Source organism: Prunus avium, chromosome 3, assembly GCF_965620075.1.
Source record: "Prunus avium chromosome 3, drPruAviu1.hap1.1, whole genome shotgun sequence".
Lineage (NCBI taxonomy): Eukaryota > Viridiplantae > Streptophyta > Magnoliopsida > Rosales > Rosaceae > Prunus > Prunus avium.
Window position 1 is genome coordinate 28,953,769 of NC_142286.1, and position 19,079 is coordinate 28,972,847.

Sequence of the window (19,079 nt, forward strand, 5' to 3'; positions counted from 1 at the left end):
GCATGGCAATTGTATAGAATTTTCTATTGTGATTGGTTCATACTTTTGTTCTTCTTTTCCAACTAATCACCTCGTCACATTCCACATGTTCCAATTTCTTTCCTTGCACTTTTAATATTTTTCTAGTATGTTAAGGAGAAAACCAAAATTTCCCAATATGTAAATCCAATGCATCACACATTTACTTATCAAGAATGGGTATAAGAATGATTTCAATTTTTTCTTCAGTTATGTCTACTAACTCATGGGTATTGGAATGATTATAATTAGGGCTAACGACAAAAGACACCCTGCAGGTTTAGGGTGATTCTCAATATGGATATCAGGGTATCAATTTTATCAATTTACACACTTACTTTGCAACATCGTCCAATTTCATCATTTCGTTAAGTTGACTGTGTGGTCAATCTTTAATGCTGATGTGTCTATTGTGAGACCCACCTACTAACCAACCAATTCCTAAAAATATTCATAAAAAATGATAAAATAACATAAATTTTAAAAAATAAACTTAAAAAATCCAAATAACTCCCCAGGCCAACGAACCCAACGCCCCTTATTCACCCAACTCGCCCTGCACCAACCCCAGACCCCATCCTTCTCTCTCTCTTTGGCGTGAGCTCAACGACAGAACACCAAAACCCAATTCCAGTAAGAAAATAGAAAGCCGAGAAGTCCAACTCTTCAAAGGCTAAAAGACTCAAGTCGATCAACTTTTTCTGATATGGTGCCTGGACAGATTATGAAACATTAAATACAGAGGGATTAGCTCAACTTGCAATCTCTCTCTGAAAAATTTGCTTAAACAATATCAAGTTGAAAAGAGATCCACCTACTGCAATCACTTCAAGCTAACGTAGCTATATTATGGGCTCCAATTGCAAGCTAATTTGGCTATTCGATAGAGAACAACAAGCTTACCCATGTTATGTGCTTAAATTGCAAGTAACCCTTGCCACCAAAGTTGAATTTTGTATCAGCTTCGTTGATTATAAGCACGTTCTCCAATCTTATTCCAAAATTCTCATCTTCATTGATTATATCCAAGCTCTGAAAAGTGCAGTTTTATAGTTAGTCACTGTAAATGGTAATTACAAGTCAAATAGGCGAGGATCGGAAGCAGCTTGAAACCTGAGAAGTCCTCTCCACTGTCCTCTCTACCCCTCACAGGGCTCTCTCCCTTATTTTTCTTCTCCAACAAGTTCCTCTTTCTTCCCTCACCCTCATCCATAAAACCCCCTGAACCCTTTACAAACAAGATTAAAATGGCCCAAGGGGAATCCCCACCGTCCAATTCAACATCAAATCCATCTCTGTCCTAGAACGTCTTGTTTAGCCGGCTGAACGCCCAGGCTCTCGAGTTCGTCCTAACCTGGTAACACACCCAATTGGAGAGCACGATCGATGAGCTTGGTTTGATCGACATTGCAAGACCTAGTCTTGAGAAGCCTTTCAAAGGAGAGGTCAATGGCGAAAAAGGAGGGGCAGAGAGGGGTGGAATCGGAGAACTTGAGAAGATGGGACGGGGGAGAAAGGGAGGGAGAGAGGGAGGGAGCTCGGGTGGGTGCAGTTGTGCGTTGATGAGAGGGGTGGGGAAGGATGTAGGTCAGGGTTCCTTTTTTTATATATTTAGTTTTTGTTTAATTATATGTTATTTTATCGTTGTATAATAAAAATTTGGGAATTGAATAGTGGGTGGGTCCCACAATAAACACGTCAACATTTAACGATTGACCACACAGTCAACTTAACGGAAGGATGAAATTGGACGATGTTGCAAACGTAAAGGTGTAAATTGATAAAATTGATATCATGAGGTCCATATTGAAAACCACCCCAAATTTGCAAGGTGTGTTTTGTCATTAACCCTTATAATTACTTATTTTCCATACATTTACTTACACATAGGTTGTGTTTGGTTCATGGAAAAAGAGGCTTGGGAATGAGAAATTCTCATGTTTGGTAAGTCAAGACATAAGAAATGGTGGCATGACACATGGAACATTATGGGGAAATGAAATGGGAATATCACTATTTTGCTATCCTGGCAAATAACGCTACGACACGCGTGATAACAGTTCCACGTGGCATAACATTATTGGCAAGGGATAGCAAAAGAGTGTTATTCCCATTGCAACTAAGTTTTTCTCCACCCCCCTACCCCCGGGGTTTCATTTCCCTTCTCATGGGAAACTTTGGGAAAATAGGTCAGCATTAAATGCACATTTTTCATTACCATTTTGTCCCCATTAACAATATTGCATTAAATAATTTTTTTAAATTTCATATGTGTATAATTGAAAAAGAAAAAAAAGTGGTATTTCCTGTTTACTATTCTAGCATTATCGAATATGGGAAAGAAAAAAAAAATTCCATTTTCTAAACCTTGGGAAAAAAACATAGGAATTTCCCATCAAATCTTTTCCTCCAACCAAACAAGGCCAGAATGAATAAAAGAAAATAATGTGGATTTCATGTTTTTTTTTTTTGTTGGAAATGGATTTCATGTTAAAATTCATAATCAAATACCCTAAAAACTAGGAATTAGATCAACTAGGGGAGTAGTTGACTTGATTCCAATTCCTTATTTCCTTACAGTGCGTTTGGATGGGAAAATTTAAAAGTACAAAGGAATTCATAAATGACGGAAATTAATGTTCTAGAATTTGTAAAGTTTCTTGTTTGGGTAACAGATTAAAAATACGGAATTTAAGCTTTATTTGTAAAGTTAAATTTTTTTAAAAACTCAATATCTCTTGGAATTTTAGAAATGACGACTTTTAGATAGAACTTAAAGTTGGGATTTATGACCTTCAAATTCCATGTTTTTTCCCACACGGAATTTCTAAATTTTTATGTTTTTTTATCCAAACATGGGAATTAGTTCATGTCAATTTAGAAATTTTGACTTTTGTCAAAATCTCAAGTTTATTTTCTCATCCAAACGCACTATTTTTTGTTTTTTTTAAAGGACATTTCCTATTGAAATGGGCGATAATATACTAAACTCACACACACTACATGAATGCTAGGACTCGAACTCATGACCTTTCCTGGGGGAGCGATTGCTACAAACCACTACACTAGTGAGTTTTTTTTTGCAAAAATTAAAAAAGAAAAAATAGTCAAATTTAAAAACCTTTTATTTTATTCTTATTCACTTATTTTAAATTCCCTGATTGATGACTTCCCCTCATTTTTTATAATTAAACAAATTAATGTCACTAATCATGCTGATTTCATCGTGCTGGATTGTACACGCGAGTAATTAAAATTTTCCCAAACATTATTTCTAGGTAACCACATAACTAATTTCCTATTGTATTTATATTAATCTAAATATTTGACCCTTTGCATTCCTCACACTTATTTGGGTATTTATTACATTTACACTCTACGCGCTTTTTCCCATTAATTATGGAAAAAATAATATTCCCAGACAGATTTAATAATTTTATTAATCGAAATCCACGTGGCAAGGAATTCGAATCAGGCAACAAGAAGAGTAACTCCCATACCCAACTGCCATCTGACGTATCTTTACAGATTTACTTTTCCTTCCTTCTAAGCCCAGCCAGCACAAATTTTGCCTTTATAGCCCAAATGCTCTACACCCTTGCTCACCCTCTCTTCCCACGTGTCTGTTTTTCATTCGCTGAGGACTCTCTGTCCCATCTTTAACGGTTCGCAAATTCCAACTATGCTAAGTCGGCAAACACCTGATCGCTGCCTCCTCCACAAGCGCGTTCAAAACCGAGTGAAAGTCGCCTATATATATCTCTTGTTTGTCACGCAATTAAACAAAGCTCAGAGCCCTTCTCTACTCTATATCTCTCTCTCTGTCTCTGTGGCGATGTCGAAGAGCAATTTGGTTTCTTCAAGCCCTAACCCTAGCTGGATAGGCTCTGGAGTCGGCGCGGTGGGATCCAGGGAGCAGTTGGAGATAATCTTCAACAAGTTCGACAAGAACGGCGATGGAAAGATCTCCTGCGACGAGCTCAGGGACGTGTTCGGTGAGCTCGGCTCCGATACTTCGTCGCTGGAGGAAGTGAGCAGCATAATGGCGGAGTTCGACAGAGACGGCGACGGCCACATTGACATCCTGGAGTTCGCGGAGCTCATGAATGGCGGATCGAGCCAAGAGCTTCGCGACGCCTTCGACCTCTACGATCTCGACAAGAACGGACTGATCTCGGCGAGTGAGCTTCACGAGGTGATGAAGCGATTGGGGCTGAAGTGCTCGCTCCAGGACTGCGTGAGGATGATCAGCAACGTCGACGCCGACGGCGATGGCCACGTCAACTTCGACGAGTTCAAGAAGATGATGAATCCCCGTTGATCCTCCGTACGGGTGCGTATTTGGCTAGCGATCAAAATTCAAAATCAAAACAGTGCAAAAAAGAAAAGCGTAATCGGAATTATTAGATAGTCTTCTTCTAATCAGTAGTTTGATTTAGTTTCAGTTGCTTAGGGATTTGACGTAGTTAATTGGAAAAGTGTACAAAATTAACATCGTTGGTGCTAATTGGATCCACTATCGTCTTTTGGAATTAAGTATTGCTCTTCTCGTTTCTTAATTTTCTTAATTTTTCTTTTTAATTTTATTATTATTACTTTTCTATGGGGTATGGTTTTGGTACTTTTCTTGATAGAAAGTGGTGGAAGTAGCGAAAAGGTGGGTGGCAGTAATAATGTTAGGTGTTGTTGTTGCCTTGCCGTAGTGGGATGGTCAGTGATTTGGGTTTTGCTGACCTCAACGCGGAATTGGGTGCGTTGGGTGCGTCTCTCTCTCTCTCCTCGTCGTCAATGTCTCAGTGTGTCCCTAAACTCTCTTTTTTGGTCGAAAGTATTTATAAAATTATTTTAAAATATTGACCCCGAGATCTGTGGAGAAAAGGAAAACCAAGTTTTCAGATAATGTAAAAGGTGTTCGCAAAGTAACCTGATGTTGATTGGTTGTTTGGGGGACTAAAGAAATGCATAGCGTGTGGACTTGGGGAGATATTTTGTGTGTTGAAAGTTACTCTAGTTTCCGCTGACTCTAAATTAGGGTGTTTTTGTTAATTTTTTAAAGTCCTTTTTATACAGGGAGTATGATTCACATGCAAGGGCCCACATGTGAAGCCCATGGTGGGATGGCTGCCAGCTGTGACATGTGGAGCCTTTTAAGACAACGATGCTCTTGTTTGGTCGTTTGAGTGGTTGTACTTTTTTCCTGTTGTTTTTAATGTTTTTTACAGTGCCAATAAAAGCTTCTTTTTTTTTTTTTTTTTTTTTTAATCATGACTTCTTATGTGTTTAGAATATATTTTAGTAAGATTTAGGAGATATGAGATAGTTTCGAAAAATAAAAATAAAAATTAGTCATATACTCATGCTTAGCACTATTGATACAGATAAATCCTACACCATTTAGTGTTTTGGATTTTTTTAATGAGGTTTTGGGATTGTGTTTGTTTTAAGAAATCGATAGCAGTTTTGTAATTTATAAGAAGTTAAAAGACTCTTTGTTATGTTGTAAATGAGCTTTAGTTGTGTTTCTAAAATCTATTTCATATAAGTTTTTTTTTATAATTTGGGCCCCTATATTGGGTATAATAGTAAATCTCCCCCCAAAAAAAAAGATATATGAGATAGAGATTGAGTCAAGGTCTCCTTTGTTATTGGTGTTGCCCTTCATGTTCAAAATCCAGTAAAGATAATAGACACTAAATTTGAATTTCAAATGAGATGGCATAAGCCACATCAATTTTGAATTAATCAAGTTTCTCAACATGTATTAATGAATGATTAATTGGGTAAATAGTTTCAAAAAATAGGGCTAGGAATTGGGACAGAAAATCAGCCGAACTAGACCGGCTAGTTAGGTTAGGTGCGATTTATTGAAAAATTAGTTAGTAAACTAAATTGAAAGGCTTTTGATCAATGAATTGGAGATTTTGTTGTAGTAGCCTCCATCCACATATGTACAAGACGTGATATAGCTTTTCCTATAAGTGTACTAAGTAGGTTTCATTCAAATCATGGTCAAGCACAGTAGGTTGCAGGTAAGAACATCATGAGGTATTTGCAGAGAACAAAAGTTTACATGTTGGTGTTTAGTAGAAGTAATATAGTCACATCAGCACATATCAGATGATTGCAGATCCACTTACTAAAGGACTTCCAAATGGTGTTTTTCATAGACATGTGTTGAGCATGGGGTTAAGAACAGATATGGATGCATGAATCAATGGGAGTTTGGTTTTGTTTAAATAGCTTTTCACTAGCTTGTTTAGATTTTGACAGTTTGGTTTGTTTCAATGGATGTTAATTCAGTTTGAGGTTCAATTAAGTGTTTTTCTTTTAAATTAGATTAAAGTTTAATTTATTATTTACTTGTATTTTGAGACATGAATGCAAAATAGGTAGCAAAGCTAGCATTTAAGGTTGCTGCATATGGCATTCATTCATGATGGTGAAGTCTCTTTGTTTATCAAAGGGAGAGACATATTGGTAGTAATATAGAGGGGCACATGAATTAGCATGGTTTTCACATAGCATTTACAGTTTGTCATATTTGTTCAGTATTTAATCTTGATCGAAGCTTATGAAAGATGTTAAGTGTTATTATAAAAAACCTTGAAGTATCAGATATTCAATAAATTCTTGATAATTCCTTCTCATTCTTCTTAATTGACAATGGCTTGGTAGGAATTAGTTTGAGTTATATATTTCACATGGCCTTAATGTGAGCAATGCAAATTCTTTTGTGATTAATCAACCAAGTGGGAGAATGTAAGACAATTTATTGTCTTAATCCACAAAATGTGGTCTTCTAATCACATGAGGTCTCTAGGAGTTTGCCTAGTTCAAGAAGTAAAGCTCAAGCTTAAATCTCTTGTTAAAGTGCTATTCCAATCAGGGACGAACCCAGGATTGGAAAATGACATGGGCTAAATTCAAGGGCGAAGTTAGAAATATTTGTAGGAGTAGGCTAAATGTTGAAACGAATCCAATGATTGATATATTTTTTTAGACTGTGTTTAATGGATGCCTTTTTTTTTTTGGGTAAATTATAAGCTCTTGTTTGTTACCAAAAAAAATTATAAGCCCTCTTTTTTCAATATATATATTTTCTTTATCATATTTAGAACTTTTTTTCTATTCTACTGACATTTGAAACAGACAAAAATCTTGGAATTATTGATAATATTGTTGAAATATTTGGAAGGGATTGAAGGGAAACAAAAAATAAAATAAAAACACATATCTCATCCCAACACACACATCCTTTTTTTCCTTATTCTATTTCCTCCTTTCCCCTTTTTTATTTTATTTATTTTCTCTCTCTCTCTCTCTCTCTCTCTCTCTCTCTCTCTCTCTCTCTCCGATTGTTTATCATCTCCCCCTTTGTTTTTTTTCCTCTTCTCTCTCTCTCTCTCTCTCTCTCTCTCCGATTGTTTATCATCTCCCCCTTTGTTTTTTTTCCTCTTCTCTCTCTCTCTCTCTCTCTCTCTCTCCTTCTTCTTCCGCTCTTCCTTTTTCTTTCTTTCTTCTTCCTCTCTGTTCTTTCTTCTTGTCAGTCGGCTGATTGCCTAGGCTAGAGTACTAATTTAGTCCCCAAAAAAAAAAGAAGTTCCCTGGGCTATAGCCCAGGTTAAAATGTTCATGGGACTGTCCTTGATTCCAATTGAAACACAAGAGTTAGAGGATTTCAAATTCTATATGGATTGAAATAATAATCTAATGAAGTTTGGTATCTGGAGTGTTTCTTGATGGGCAAGGCACTCGAGTGAAACATATAAATAGAGGTCCCTTCCCTAGCATAACATACAAATAGTAGTACTCAAACAATAAGAAGGTTGTAAGAAAATTGTGAGTGCACCACGCTTTGCATTCGATTCCGGACCCCTCCCTGTACATTAGAGTAATTTAGAATATCGCTTTATAAAAAAATAAAAATGTGCATGCACAATGTCAAGCCATGGAAATGTCATGCTACGCACGGGCGGGGGTGGCAATTTCCGATATGACTCGTTACACGACTTGAAACCCGCACAGAAAAAACACGACACGAACCCGCACGATTAAAAAACGGGTCATTTTTTGGTCAATCCGCTAGTGACCTGTTTATAAATGGATGGGTTTCGGGTCATTTAACTCGTTTTTTAAATGGGTCAACCCGCCAACCAGCTAAAATACCTATATAACCCGCCAACCCAATAAAATACCTATGTAACCTGTCAACCCGACACATGTTTAACCCGTTTATTAAACGGGTCAACGCGCTAACCTGCTAAAATACCTAGATAACCTGCCAACTCATTTCTTTATTTTTTCTTCATTTTATTTATTTTTTTATTTCTCATTCTCAATCTTTATATATATATATATATAGAGAGAGAGAGAGGCAAAATGCAATAATTATTTTACATAAAAAATAAAAAATGCAATTACTTGATTAATTTATCCAAATAATTTAGATTTTATTTATTTATTTTTTATTTGCTTCCATTTAGCGGGTTAACCCGACAAGACCCGAAACCCGCACAGGAAAAAAAGGGTCAACCCGAAAATGACACATTTATTAAACAGGTTGGGTTTGGGTTTAACATTCTTGACATGTAAATAATCCTGACACAATATAAACCCAACACGACACAACTCATTGTCAGCCCTAGACGAAACCACTCACAAAGCTACACTGGCTGTAGCCCAGGTAGCTTTTTGAAGAAGGAAAAAATGTACATATACATAGTCCACCAACAAATAAGGGAACTTTGGGATGGGACCCACATGATGGTTGTGTGCACATGTTCTTTTATTGTACAACAGTCACTTGATGGCCGAGATTAATTTGGTTTTCTATGGCTAGATTTCAATTTTTTTGGGAAACGTGAAGCTAATTGCTAAAATGATAAGGGTATAGAGATTAAACAAATGACATTCAAACCTAACGACAATTCTCAATGGTGCAAATTCTCAATGGTGCAAATTCTCAATGGTACAACAAAGAGTTTGATCCCAGGGCCTCCAATACCACAAAATTTACATCACAAAATTCACATAGCCAGCCATGAAGTCTGGCTGTTGTTTAATGCAGATTTTTAAACAAAAAGAACCTATATGGCCTACCATAAACTACAGCACATTAGGAAAATATTGATTTAGATGATTGTATATACTGAAAAAGAAGTTGATGACAATATCGATTTAGATATGATGACCGAGGATTTTAATTATCTCAAGAATCGCAGGGTACAGCTTGAATATGTACACTTTCAATTATATTATTTTTTAGGAGCTTTTTTGATTATGTTGTTGAACATATATTTATTTTGATAATATGTATTTTGTGGTTGTATTTAATATGTATTTGTTTTATGTTAAATGTATTTATTTTTTTGGTTTGTATGATTTAATGATTACTTTTATTTATAGAAAAACTATAGAAATTTTAAGTTTTTGTAAAATATAAATATAAAAAAGATCATCAAAGTTTAAGCTAAAAAATTTAGCTAGCCCAACAGTCGAAAAATTCATGGTTCAACAATTTATGCTAAGTTCCAGTAACATTAGTAACTTTAGTATCTTTAAAATCTTCAACTTTCTTGCTGGTCTCTTGGATTTTCTCCCTCTTGTTGCAACCTGCTGAACACCAAAGTACAAGCAACATTTCAATTCCAAGTCTGCAAAACGGCTAAAGCTTGTATGCTTTACCAATAGTTGAGACCCTATTGGGAGATGTTTCATCTTATATTCCTACTAATGTAATTTCTATTACAGATGGACAAATATTCTTATTTGTCGATTTATTTAATGATGGAATCAGATCGCAGCTCAAATTATGTTTCCAGGGTAGGATCCGCAGCTCAAATTAAAGCCATGAGGTCATATCTCTTAACCGTTTGATCAAACTAACCAATTTGATCTAACGGCTAACCAATTTGATCTAACATCTAAGAGATCATCTAAGGGCCTTAGATATAAGGCCTTCACTATAGAATTCTTATATAGCGAGGCACAGTTTTTGGGTGGAACAGATTGGGAGAGAGAGAATGTTATTGAGTGTTGATTGTGGTTATGTCAAGTTTGAGATTTCGAATAATGGAACAGAAGGAGCCTTGTTTGGTGGATCAAGTAAATGGTGATGTTGAGAATGATTAAAAGTGAGTTAAGTTTTATGTACTCCATTTTTGTTTCAACCCAATTTATATATTGTCCGATTGGAAGCTTACCATCGCACCACTAACATTATCAAACCAAATTACTAACAACTTTTGTCCAAGGCAAACTTATTTGTTTCTTTTCCCCTCTAACTATAAGCTTTTTCTTTGAAAGAGCCATCAATTAGTTGCCAACGATGTTTTCATGTAACTTCTACTGTGTATATTATTTAGCTGGTGTTGGCACTAAAGCTGAACAGATAGAGATGAGTGCAACTTACAAGTGGTGAGGACGATCTAGCAGATCGATTGAGTGATAGATGCAGATTCTTCTTGTCCTTGGATGCAGATCCTGAATAGAAGAGAGTTGAGACTCGTGAGGTCTATGGAACCGGTGTGGAACCAGCCTAAGACCCTCCGATGCTAAAGTAAGTTTGTTTTCTAAGAGCCCACGTTGTTGACAATATATTAGTATAAAGGTCAAGCAGGAAAGTCTTACCCCTGTATTGTAGTGAAGGGGCCTATTTATAGAGGGGATTTTGTATGCTCTTAGCACTTAATTTCAATGTGAGACTCGTGGGAGGGCCCTAAGAGGTTGACACGAGTCCTTAGATATTTCAGGCGGGTGCTTCGAGGTTGATTCTGCAGAATCGGTAGGGAATACCGATTGTAGACTATGCTGGGCCTGTAGCAATCTTTTGCTGCTGTGAGACAGTACCATCGGTAGCCGATGCTGATTGTTCGGAGCCTTAGGCACTTGGGGAGTTTAAGTGATCCACGTGTCAATTGATGAGTGGAGGATCAGATAGGGTACAAACAGCTGGTGAGACTCATTAATATTTGTAAAAGTTGTAGACATCTTCCATGTGAGAAAGTTGATACAAATTTGAAAAAAAGTATGGTTGTATATATTCACACGACTTGTGGACCTGCATTTACTTTTCTTACACGCCAAGAATTCCTATATTAAATGTAAATGATTTACTTTAATTCATGATTTCCTACTGTAAATAGAATTAGGAGTTATTACGTTCCTTAACCTACAAGGATATATATTGTACTATAAATATGGCCTCCTACAAGGAGAAGAATATACAGAAAATTCCCACAAACAATATTCTCTCATAGATTCTCATATTTTAGCATGGTATACCCAACCCCGACTATTACCTATGAAGCGTCCACACATATTGGAATCAAGTTGGATGGCTCCAACTACCCCCTTTGGTCCCAAGGTGTCGAGATGTATGTTGCCGGCAAAGACAAGTTGGGACACCTACTCAGACCGACCCGAGTTTCAACCCCTGGGGCACCCAGAATGCAGTTGTGAAAGGCCGATTAATCAATTCTTTGGACCCTCGCTTGATTAGCACCTTTATTTGATTTCCGACGGCAAAAGCAATATGGGATGCGATTGCCACGATCTACTTTAATGGCACGTACACCCCTCAGGTGTACGACCTTAAACGGCAAACTCACCGGTTGTGACAAACAGGTGGCTCGATTGAAACTTATTACAATAATCTCCAAGGCTTGTGGCAAGAAATAGACTTCTGTCGTCCAAATAGAATGAAGTGTGGCTCTTATATCCATGAGTACAACGACATTCTCCAAGGAGACCGTGTTTATATCTTCTTGGATGACCGACTTGACAAGGCCCGAAGTGATGTATTTCAGATGGCTCTGTTTCCCACCATAGAGAAGGAATATGCTTATGTCTGACACGAAGATCTCCGACAAGCTGTGATGATGGGTACTCAAGCACCGACTGCGGCTGGTTTGGCGGCCAAGGGAACTCACCAACCAGTCGGTCACACCTCGGTGACCTGTCAGCCCGACCAGATACCTTCTTCTATCGTTGTGCCCCTTCAGATGCAGTCCTATGTCACAGTTGTTGGCTCACCTTCAAGCCCGACTACACAACCTCTTCGACCAAGGGCTCTGACCAACGTGAATGGATGCACTCATTGTGGCAACCCAAAACACACTCGAGAAACCTGTTTTAAATCTCATGTGTATCCCAATTGGTGGCACACTAGCCTAACCCACATTTGCAAAGAAGAAAGAATGATTAATAGGCGCATAAAAAATGCAAATTATGGTAGATAACAAATGTTTGAGGATTTTTTCTTTCTTTTTAAGAATGGTCTATTTAAATTTAACACATTACTCGAATAATCCTTCTTCTTTTGAAGTTTTTTTACTTTTATTCTTGCATTTAAAAAACAAAAAACATAAGAATATACAAATCACCCAACCCCTTCTTGGCTAGCACGCCACAGGTCGAGGTGGTCATTCATAAATAAATAAATAAATAAAGAGACTAATTGAGTAAATTTGGTTTGAAAAAAAAAAATTCCAAAGCTTTATATTCCAACAACTTTCTTTTTTAATCAAATAGAACTTTTTTAACATCTCTCTACTATTTCTTTCCCATGAATAACAAGAGTACATTAATCTAAATCCATAATACCTGTATACAAAAGATAACATCTATACTGTTGCATATGTGTAGTCCACCACCACCCACCATTCCAATTAAGCATGGAAGGGGCGCTCTGCATATGATTTTCATCTAAATTCCTACTAATTTCTTTTAATCATCTCTTTAAGATGCAATTAAATCACCTTAAAGCTGTGTTCGGTTCATTTTTACACATGATTTTTCATGTTATTCACCCACTATTTTGAGTTAGTTCTTGACATTTTATAGCTTTTTACTTCCTTTTTGTGTTTTCTTAGATTTTACCTTGGTTGTGATGAAAATGAGCTAAAAGTGCATTATTAGTTATAAATTCTGTTTTTGTTCATTTTCGTAGGTCAACTTCTTGGCCTGTGATCAACATGCTCTGGTGCTCGGATGAGGTCATGATCTTCATGAGACTTGTTCCAATGGATGTTAACTACAACATATCCAAATTTGAGCTCCATTGGACAAGTATTGCCTATCCAACCAATCTAGCATGTTACCACAGCTCTGGAAATCCGGATTTGGCCAGCTTTTACCTCCTTTGTGTCATCTTAATTTCTTGTTACCATAACTCTTGGTAACAAGGAATTACCTTTGTAAATGAGATATTTTCTGAAGTTTTTGGCATCTTTGTGAGGACAAAGCTTCATCATGGCAAGGGGACAAGGGCAAAGGCTTTAAGGAAAGTATGAGTTTTATATTATATTTGTGAGCTGGAAATTGATGGGCAATGGAAAGGGAAGTGCAATCAGATTTTGGGAGAGGTTTTGAATGTGGGTAGCCAATTCATTCGATCATTCTACACATTGAGAGCAGATTTTGGAGAGTTTGGAGCTAGGAGAAGCCAAGGTGCAGCCAAGCAAAGTGGAGAAGAAGGCTTCCACCATTGATGACCTTGAAGCTTTCATCATTTTCTCAAAATCTGTAAACTCTTTCTAATTTTATTTTGAATTTGTATTTGGAATAAGTATGAGCAACTAAACTCCATAGCTAGGGCTTAGGTTGAAGCCCTAAACATGATTACCTTATTGTTTTGATACTTGAGTGTATGAATTTCTAGATATTGTTGATGAATTCCAATTCACCAAATTAATCTATCCTTGATGTGTGTTTTTCCTTGGTTGGCCATCTTTGAAAGCATGCTTCTTGAGATTGTTGGGATTATGTGTATCTTCATGTTATCCTAAGCAATAAATGGATGAAGTAAGAATCATCCATGTGAATTGGTTTCTTGAATACCTAATGTAAACACCATGCTATTAGGATTCTTGTGATGTTCATATTCTCTTTGAACTTAATGGGTTCTCCTTGTAATTGAATCGAAGTACGAACCATACCTAGGTTCGGTTATGGGGAGGGCACAAGTATTGTAGCACGAACTATGCACTTTACGTATATTAGAGAGAATCAATGCGTCTTGAGCCACGACCCATGGTCTTGATTGCGAACATCTTCATCAACACATTTAGAGTTCATCACTTGAGTATTCATGAACTTTGGTAGAATTGTTTAGGGTGGATTCCGAAACCCTAGTGTTTGTTACATTTTAATTTCACAATTTGATAATTCATCTCTGCTATTCTCATTTAAATTCAAAGTCCATTTACTTTCATGCAATAGAAATAGGTCACTTGAACCAAACCAAAACCCCTCCCCCCCAATGTGTGTGTGAGTTGTGTGTTTGATACGTTGTGTGTCTTGTTTACTGAATTCTGTTTATTTTAGTAACTGTTTTGGACTTTTGGTCCGCGTTGTGTTCTTCCATTTTCTGTGCTGATTCCAACTGTATAAAGAACGTGAAATTTGGATAAACGGTTGGAAAGTTATAGGCAAAACACTGGACAGAGGTCGAAACTGGAAAAATAGAAAAACGAATCTGTCCAAATGGTGATAAAAGGGTGATAGAAAGTGCTGTTTGTGTTTTTCTCTAGTTTTCTTGTATTGTTTCATTTCTTTTACACTTCTTTACTCATTTTTAGTTTTCATTTTGCATTTGTGGTGTGTCAATTAAGTGTTCTTTACGTACTCAAATTAGAACTTATAGGAAGCCGACAAGTTCTTCGTGGGATCGACCCCGTACTTACATAATCTATACTTCGATAGATCCGTGCACTTGCGGGTATTTTTAATTGGTTGTTTGCACATTAATTTGTGTCCTCTTAGGAATGCAACAAGCTGCAGCAAATTAAACTGCAGTCTTTCCACAAGCTGGTGGAAAAATTTGGCCTGTCATAGTAGGCTTGATGTTAGTACATACAGATGTGGCAGCACCATTTTTCCCATTGTATGTCAAATGGATGTCACTAATTTGCACATTCTGGCTTGGAATGCCTTTGCTGCAATTAAGCTTCACAACAACATGATCAGCAGAAGTGCCCCTAATGTTCTTGAAGCACACATTGTTTATCTTAACTTTCGACGGGATTTTTGGTTGGCATTGGCCGTTTGGACAGTATTCTTAGTCTATAAGAACTAGAGGTGTGCATCGGGACCAAAAAACTGGAACACCAAACTGGACCGAATGAAAAAAAGGGTAAGATGGGTAAAAAGATGGTACCCAACAACCCTCTAGTTGCCAAAAACTTGGCCCAACACCGTGAAAAGAAGGACCAAAGCTATAGACCTAGGTGAAGAGCCACCCACGCCAAATCTCTGGACAGCAGTCGTCTTCTCATGAAGGTAAGGCTTGAGATCGCAGATCGAAGGGCTGAGGGAGCGTGAGGAAATCCACCTCCACCGTGACTGCTGACCCAACGAAGCAGCTTGCACCATAGTCGCTGTTGACTTGTATACTGTCGGCACAATAGTAGTAGTAGACCCGCTGAAACCACCATACTAAGGCAACCACCAAAAACGCCAACACACTGAAGAGAAAGTGAACGACGAAACTAACACCCAGGATATGAGAGAGACAATAACGAGGCCAACACCCCAGAATCGAAGAGAGGAGTGATGGCATCGACTCGACGTTGAAGAGAAACAGCAGCTACTTAACGTGGAAGAGAAACGGCAGCGACTCGACGTGGAAGAGAAACGACAACGACTCAATGTGGAAGAAAAGTGACTCGACCTTGTCAAGTCGAGGAAGGTGACGACAGTTGAACGTGGATGAAAACGAGCGTTGTTAGGCCAATGAGGGGATGACGGTTGAACGTGAAAAACCTAAACCCTAATATTTGACGCACGAGTAATTTAATTTGTGATTTTTGGATACTCTTTTTCAGGTGTTCGAAAATCTACATCAACCGGTCTATGTGGATTCCATCTGTGTTTAGGCTTTCACCAGGGGTGGTGATAATCACATGTTGAAGTGTCACATTTTTGCAGCTTAAGACGTTTATGTGAAACAGATTTTTGTTCAAAGATGTTATGTCTTGAATGTGTGAATTGGTGAGCCCTGTGAATCTTATGTTCTGCATTCAAGGAACCCAATTGAGTAAATTTTATTTATTAGCCTCCGTTTCTAGCTTAAAATAAATTGATCAAAAAAATGTGCACTTCAAATTTAAAAAACTTACCATAGGCAGTGAGTTGCATTTTCCAGTTTTGGTACAATCATTTTTGGATTAAGCTATTGATCATTGGCCATCAAAATGCCACCTCCTGAGACTGTTAACCCATCAATATTTTGGAAAACAACCCAACCATCTTGTGACTTGAGCTTTTCTGGCTCTGCAAGAGCCTGCAAGGTTCCTTCAACCCGAACGCTAACCGGTGCTTTACAGGGCCCTTGAAACTTCACTGGACTAGCCATGTAGTTTCCTTTTGCTATCACAACCGTGTTCAGAGTTGTGGATGTGCATGCTTCTTTCCAAGAACTATTAATAGCCTAAAATCGATAGCATACTCAAAAGGTTACTAAGATGTTAAGATATACGCCTGCATTCATAGTCTGACAACATTTACAACTTACTAAATATCTAGAAAGAGAAATAATTAAATAAAGAGGCTAATTGAGTTAATTTCGTTAAACAAACATCCAAAGAAGATTCATATTGCAAGGGGATTGGCACATTGTTTTGTCCTAATCCACATCTACAAAGAAGAAAGAATGATTAATATGGCGCACATAAAAAATGCAGATGATAATAGATAACAAATGTTCAAGGCAAATTTTTAAGTTTTTTTTTTAATGTGTATTTAAACTCAACACATTACTTGAATTAATAATCCTTCTTCTTCTTTTTTGTTTGAAGTTTTTTTTACTTCTATTCTTGCACAAAAATTAAAAATCATAAGACTGAATCACCCCTCCCTCTTCCCCTTCCTAGCACACCACTGGTCGATGTAGTCATTCATACAGATACAATTAAATAAAGAGGCTAATTGAGTAAATTTGGTTAAACAAATATCCAAAGAAGATTCATATTCCAATAACATTCTTTTTTAATCAAATATCCAAAGAAGATTTATTCATATCTTTTAAGATGTAACAAAAAATGTACTGAGATATTTTCCCCCTCTTAGATGAAAACATCAAGTACAATTAGCACAAAATCAAAGAACACACAACCAATGTGTCTCTGAAAACATCAGCAGCATGGTTTGTGCTTGTTAGATCAAGCAGCAGCAGCGCCGGTAGCGCAAGCAAGAGGTTGTGGCACGCGATTAATTGTAGGCTTGACATTAGAACACACAGAGGTAATAGGGCCTTTGTTTCCAGTGTACTTCAAATCAATGTCACTCAATTCCACATTCTCACATGGCATGCCTTGGGCGCATACAAGCTTCACAGCAACTGGGTCGGTACATGTGCCTTTGATGTTCTTGAAGCTAACATTGCTAATCTTAACTTTGGAAGGAACCTACACAAAACCATTCATTAATTGATTAATTTAAATCCTTTTAAAGATTCAGTAAATGATGACTTCATTAACAAGGAACATATATATGATGTTAATAAATTGTTATAGATAGATACCCCTTTTTTGCATTCGTTCCATGGGCAGTACTCTTGGTCAATGAGGATAGGGTTACCAACATTAACCATGGTAATATCCTCAAAGTGAATATCTGAGGCAGTGCCATCTTTTGGGGAAGCAGGCCATGTTTTGATCCTCACACCATTCGTTGTATCAGTCAAGGTGCATTTCTTAATGTTGATGCCGGACACGGGTTCTTCTTCTGGGTACCTTCCAAGGCTCCCGATGGCTATGCCGTGGCCTGGCCCACAAGTAACGTTGGTCACAGTGATGTCCTTGGTACCGTCACCGATCGAAATACAATCATCTCCAGTTCCGATGGTTGTGTCAGTGATGCTGATCCCAGTTGAACGCCCGATGTGAATTCCATCAGTGTTCATGCTTTCCTTAGGTGCTGAGACAGTAAATCCTTTGATTTCAACCTTCTCGCACTTCAAAAGATTGACGTGGAAATTTTTGCTATCTTTTGAAGTTACGTCCAAAATTTTGGAATTGGTGAGGAAGTGAAACCTCAAATTCTGCATATATTAAGAAAACAAATCAAACACAAATATTTTATATTGTCAGGCTGTGAATCTAGATCACGTATCATCAAGTCAAGAATTGATCAATGAGCAAGATTCGCAAATGCTCCTGTGTGACACAAGAAGATTTTCAAGTACATAAAACAACATGGTAGGATTAAATCATCTTACAATGTGTTTAGATTTGCATTCTCTATTTTTGTTGCAATCATTGTTTTTCCAAGACTGTGCTCCTTGGCCATCAAAAGTTCCACCACCTGACAAGGTGAGCCCGTCGACATGGTCGAAACCAATCCAAGTGTCGTCCTTCGGGAGCTGGCTGCCATCTACTGGAGCCTGCAATGTTCCTTGGACCTGGAACTCAATAGCAGCCTTGCAAGGACCTTTAAAAGTTGTTCCTACAAACTTGAATGTTCCCTTTGGTACAACAATTTTACTCGGTGTTGTTGATGCACATGCATCTGTCCAAGCCTTCTCTAAAGCCTAATTAACATTACACAAATTTAAAACTGTTAATGATTTAGTTTGGTAAACCATTGTAGAAAGAAATTCTAATCATAACCGAGTATGAATTCAAATGTTTTTGTTACCTGGGTAATATCAGAGTCTGGCTTTCCACCATATTTTGCACTTGTCACATCTAAGGCAGCAGGTTGAGCTTTAGCTGTGGATGCTAACAACAAGAACATGAACATTGGCAAGACATTTTTCAGTTTCAAACCCATCTTGAGACTTTGTTATTTTCTTTTTCGTTGGAGTACGATGAAACTCCATTGCTTTCAGCCCAATTTATACTCCCATCGGAAAGCTCATCACCGTTAATATTTATGTGGCCAATTAAGAAGTTGAATGTTGGTCAACCATCCTATAATTAGTAATTAATTAAGCTGCTCAGCTTTAGAACATGAATTACCTACAATGGCTCTTGGCTCAATTTCCAATTTGGGCAAAAGATTTTTTCTTCCAAGACTACGTCAAATTAGAAAGAAAAGATTTATGACATGGATGACTTATA

General features: G+C 37.4%; 2 protein-coding genes, 1 long non-coding RNA gene and 1 pseudogene across 3 annotated transcripts; 1 reads left to right on the forward strand and 3 right to left on the reverse strand.

Annotated features, from left to right (window-relative positions):
• Positions 1-292: 292 nt before the first annotated feature.
• LOC110755171 (uncharacterized) lies at positions 293-1,596 on the reverse strand. Its single transcript, XR_002526447.2, has 3 exons — positions 1,132-1,596; positions 922-1,050; positions 293-731 (listed from the first exon to the last, which is right to left on the reverse strand). It is a non-coding gene; the product is annotated as an uncharacterized LOC110755171 (long non-coding RNA).
• A 2,189-nt stretch (positions 1,597-3,785) lies between these two features.
• Positions 3,786-5,264, forward strand: CML23 (calmodulin like 23). Its single transcript, XM_021956279.2, has 2 exons — positions 3,786-4,351; positions 5,089-5,264. The coding sequence occupies exon 1, from the start codon at positions 3,854-3,856 to the stop codon at positions 4,337-4,339; it is 486 nt and encodes a 161-aa protein (XP_021811971.1). The 5' UTR covers positions 3,786-3,853; the 3' UTR covers positions 4,340-4,351; positions 5,089-5,264.
• A 10,590-nt stretch (positions 5,265-15,854) lies between these two features.
• On the reverse strand, positions 15,855-16,507 carry LOC148295900 (exopolygalacturonase pseudogene; annotated as a pseudogene).
• A 460-nt stretch (positions 16,508-16,967) lies between these two features.
• On the reverse strand, positions 16,968-18,838 carry LOC110755175 (exopolygalacturonase-like). The gene is made up of 4 exons (XM_021956349.2): positions 18,655-18,838; positions 18,236-18,547; positions 17,540-18,058; positions 16,968-17,423 (listed from the first exon to the last, which is right to left on the reverse strand). The coding sequence occupies exons 1-4, from the start codon at positions 18,787-18,789 to the stop codon at positions 17,178-17,180; spliced, it is 1,212 nt and encodes a 403-aa protein (XP_021812041.1). The 5' UTR covers positions 18,790-18,838; the 3' UTR covers positions 16,968-17,177.
• Positions 18,839-19,079: the final 241 nt, after the last annotated feature.

Coding starts and splice junctions, on each gene's coding strand:
- LOC110755175 (XM_021956349.2), bottom strand. CDS start 18,789: ATGGGTTTGAAACTGAAAAATGTCTTGCCAATGTTCATGTTCTTGTTG. Junction 18,548..18,654: donor CAGACTCTGATATTACCCAG/GTAACAAAAACA, acceptor AATGTTAATTAG/GCTTTAGAGAAGGCTTGGAC. Junction 17,424..17,539: donor GGAACGAATGCAAAAAAGGG/GTATCTATCTAT, acceptor GGTTTTGTGTAG/GTTCCTTCCAAAGTTAAGAT.
- CML23 (XM_021956279.2), top strand. CDS start 3,854: ATGTCGAAGAGCAATTTGGTTTCTTCAAGCCCTAACCCTAGCTGGATA.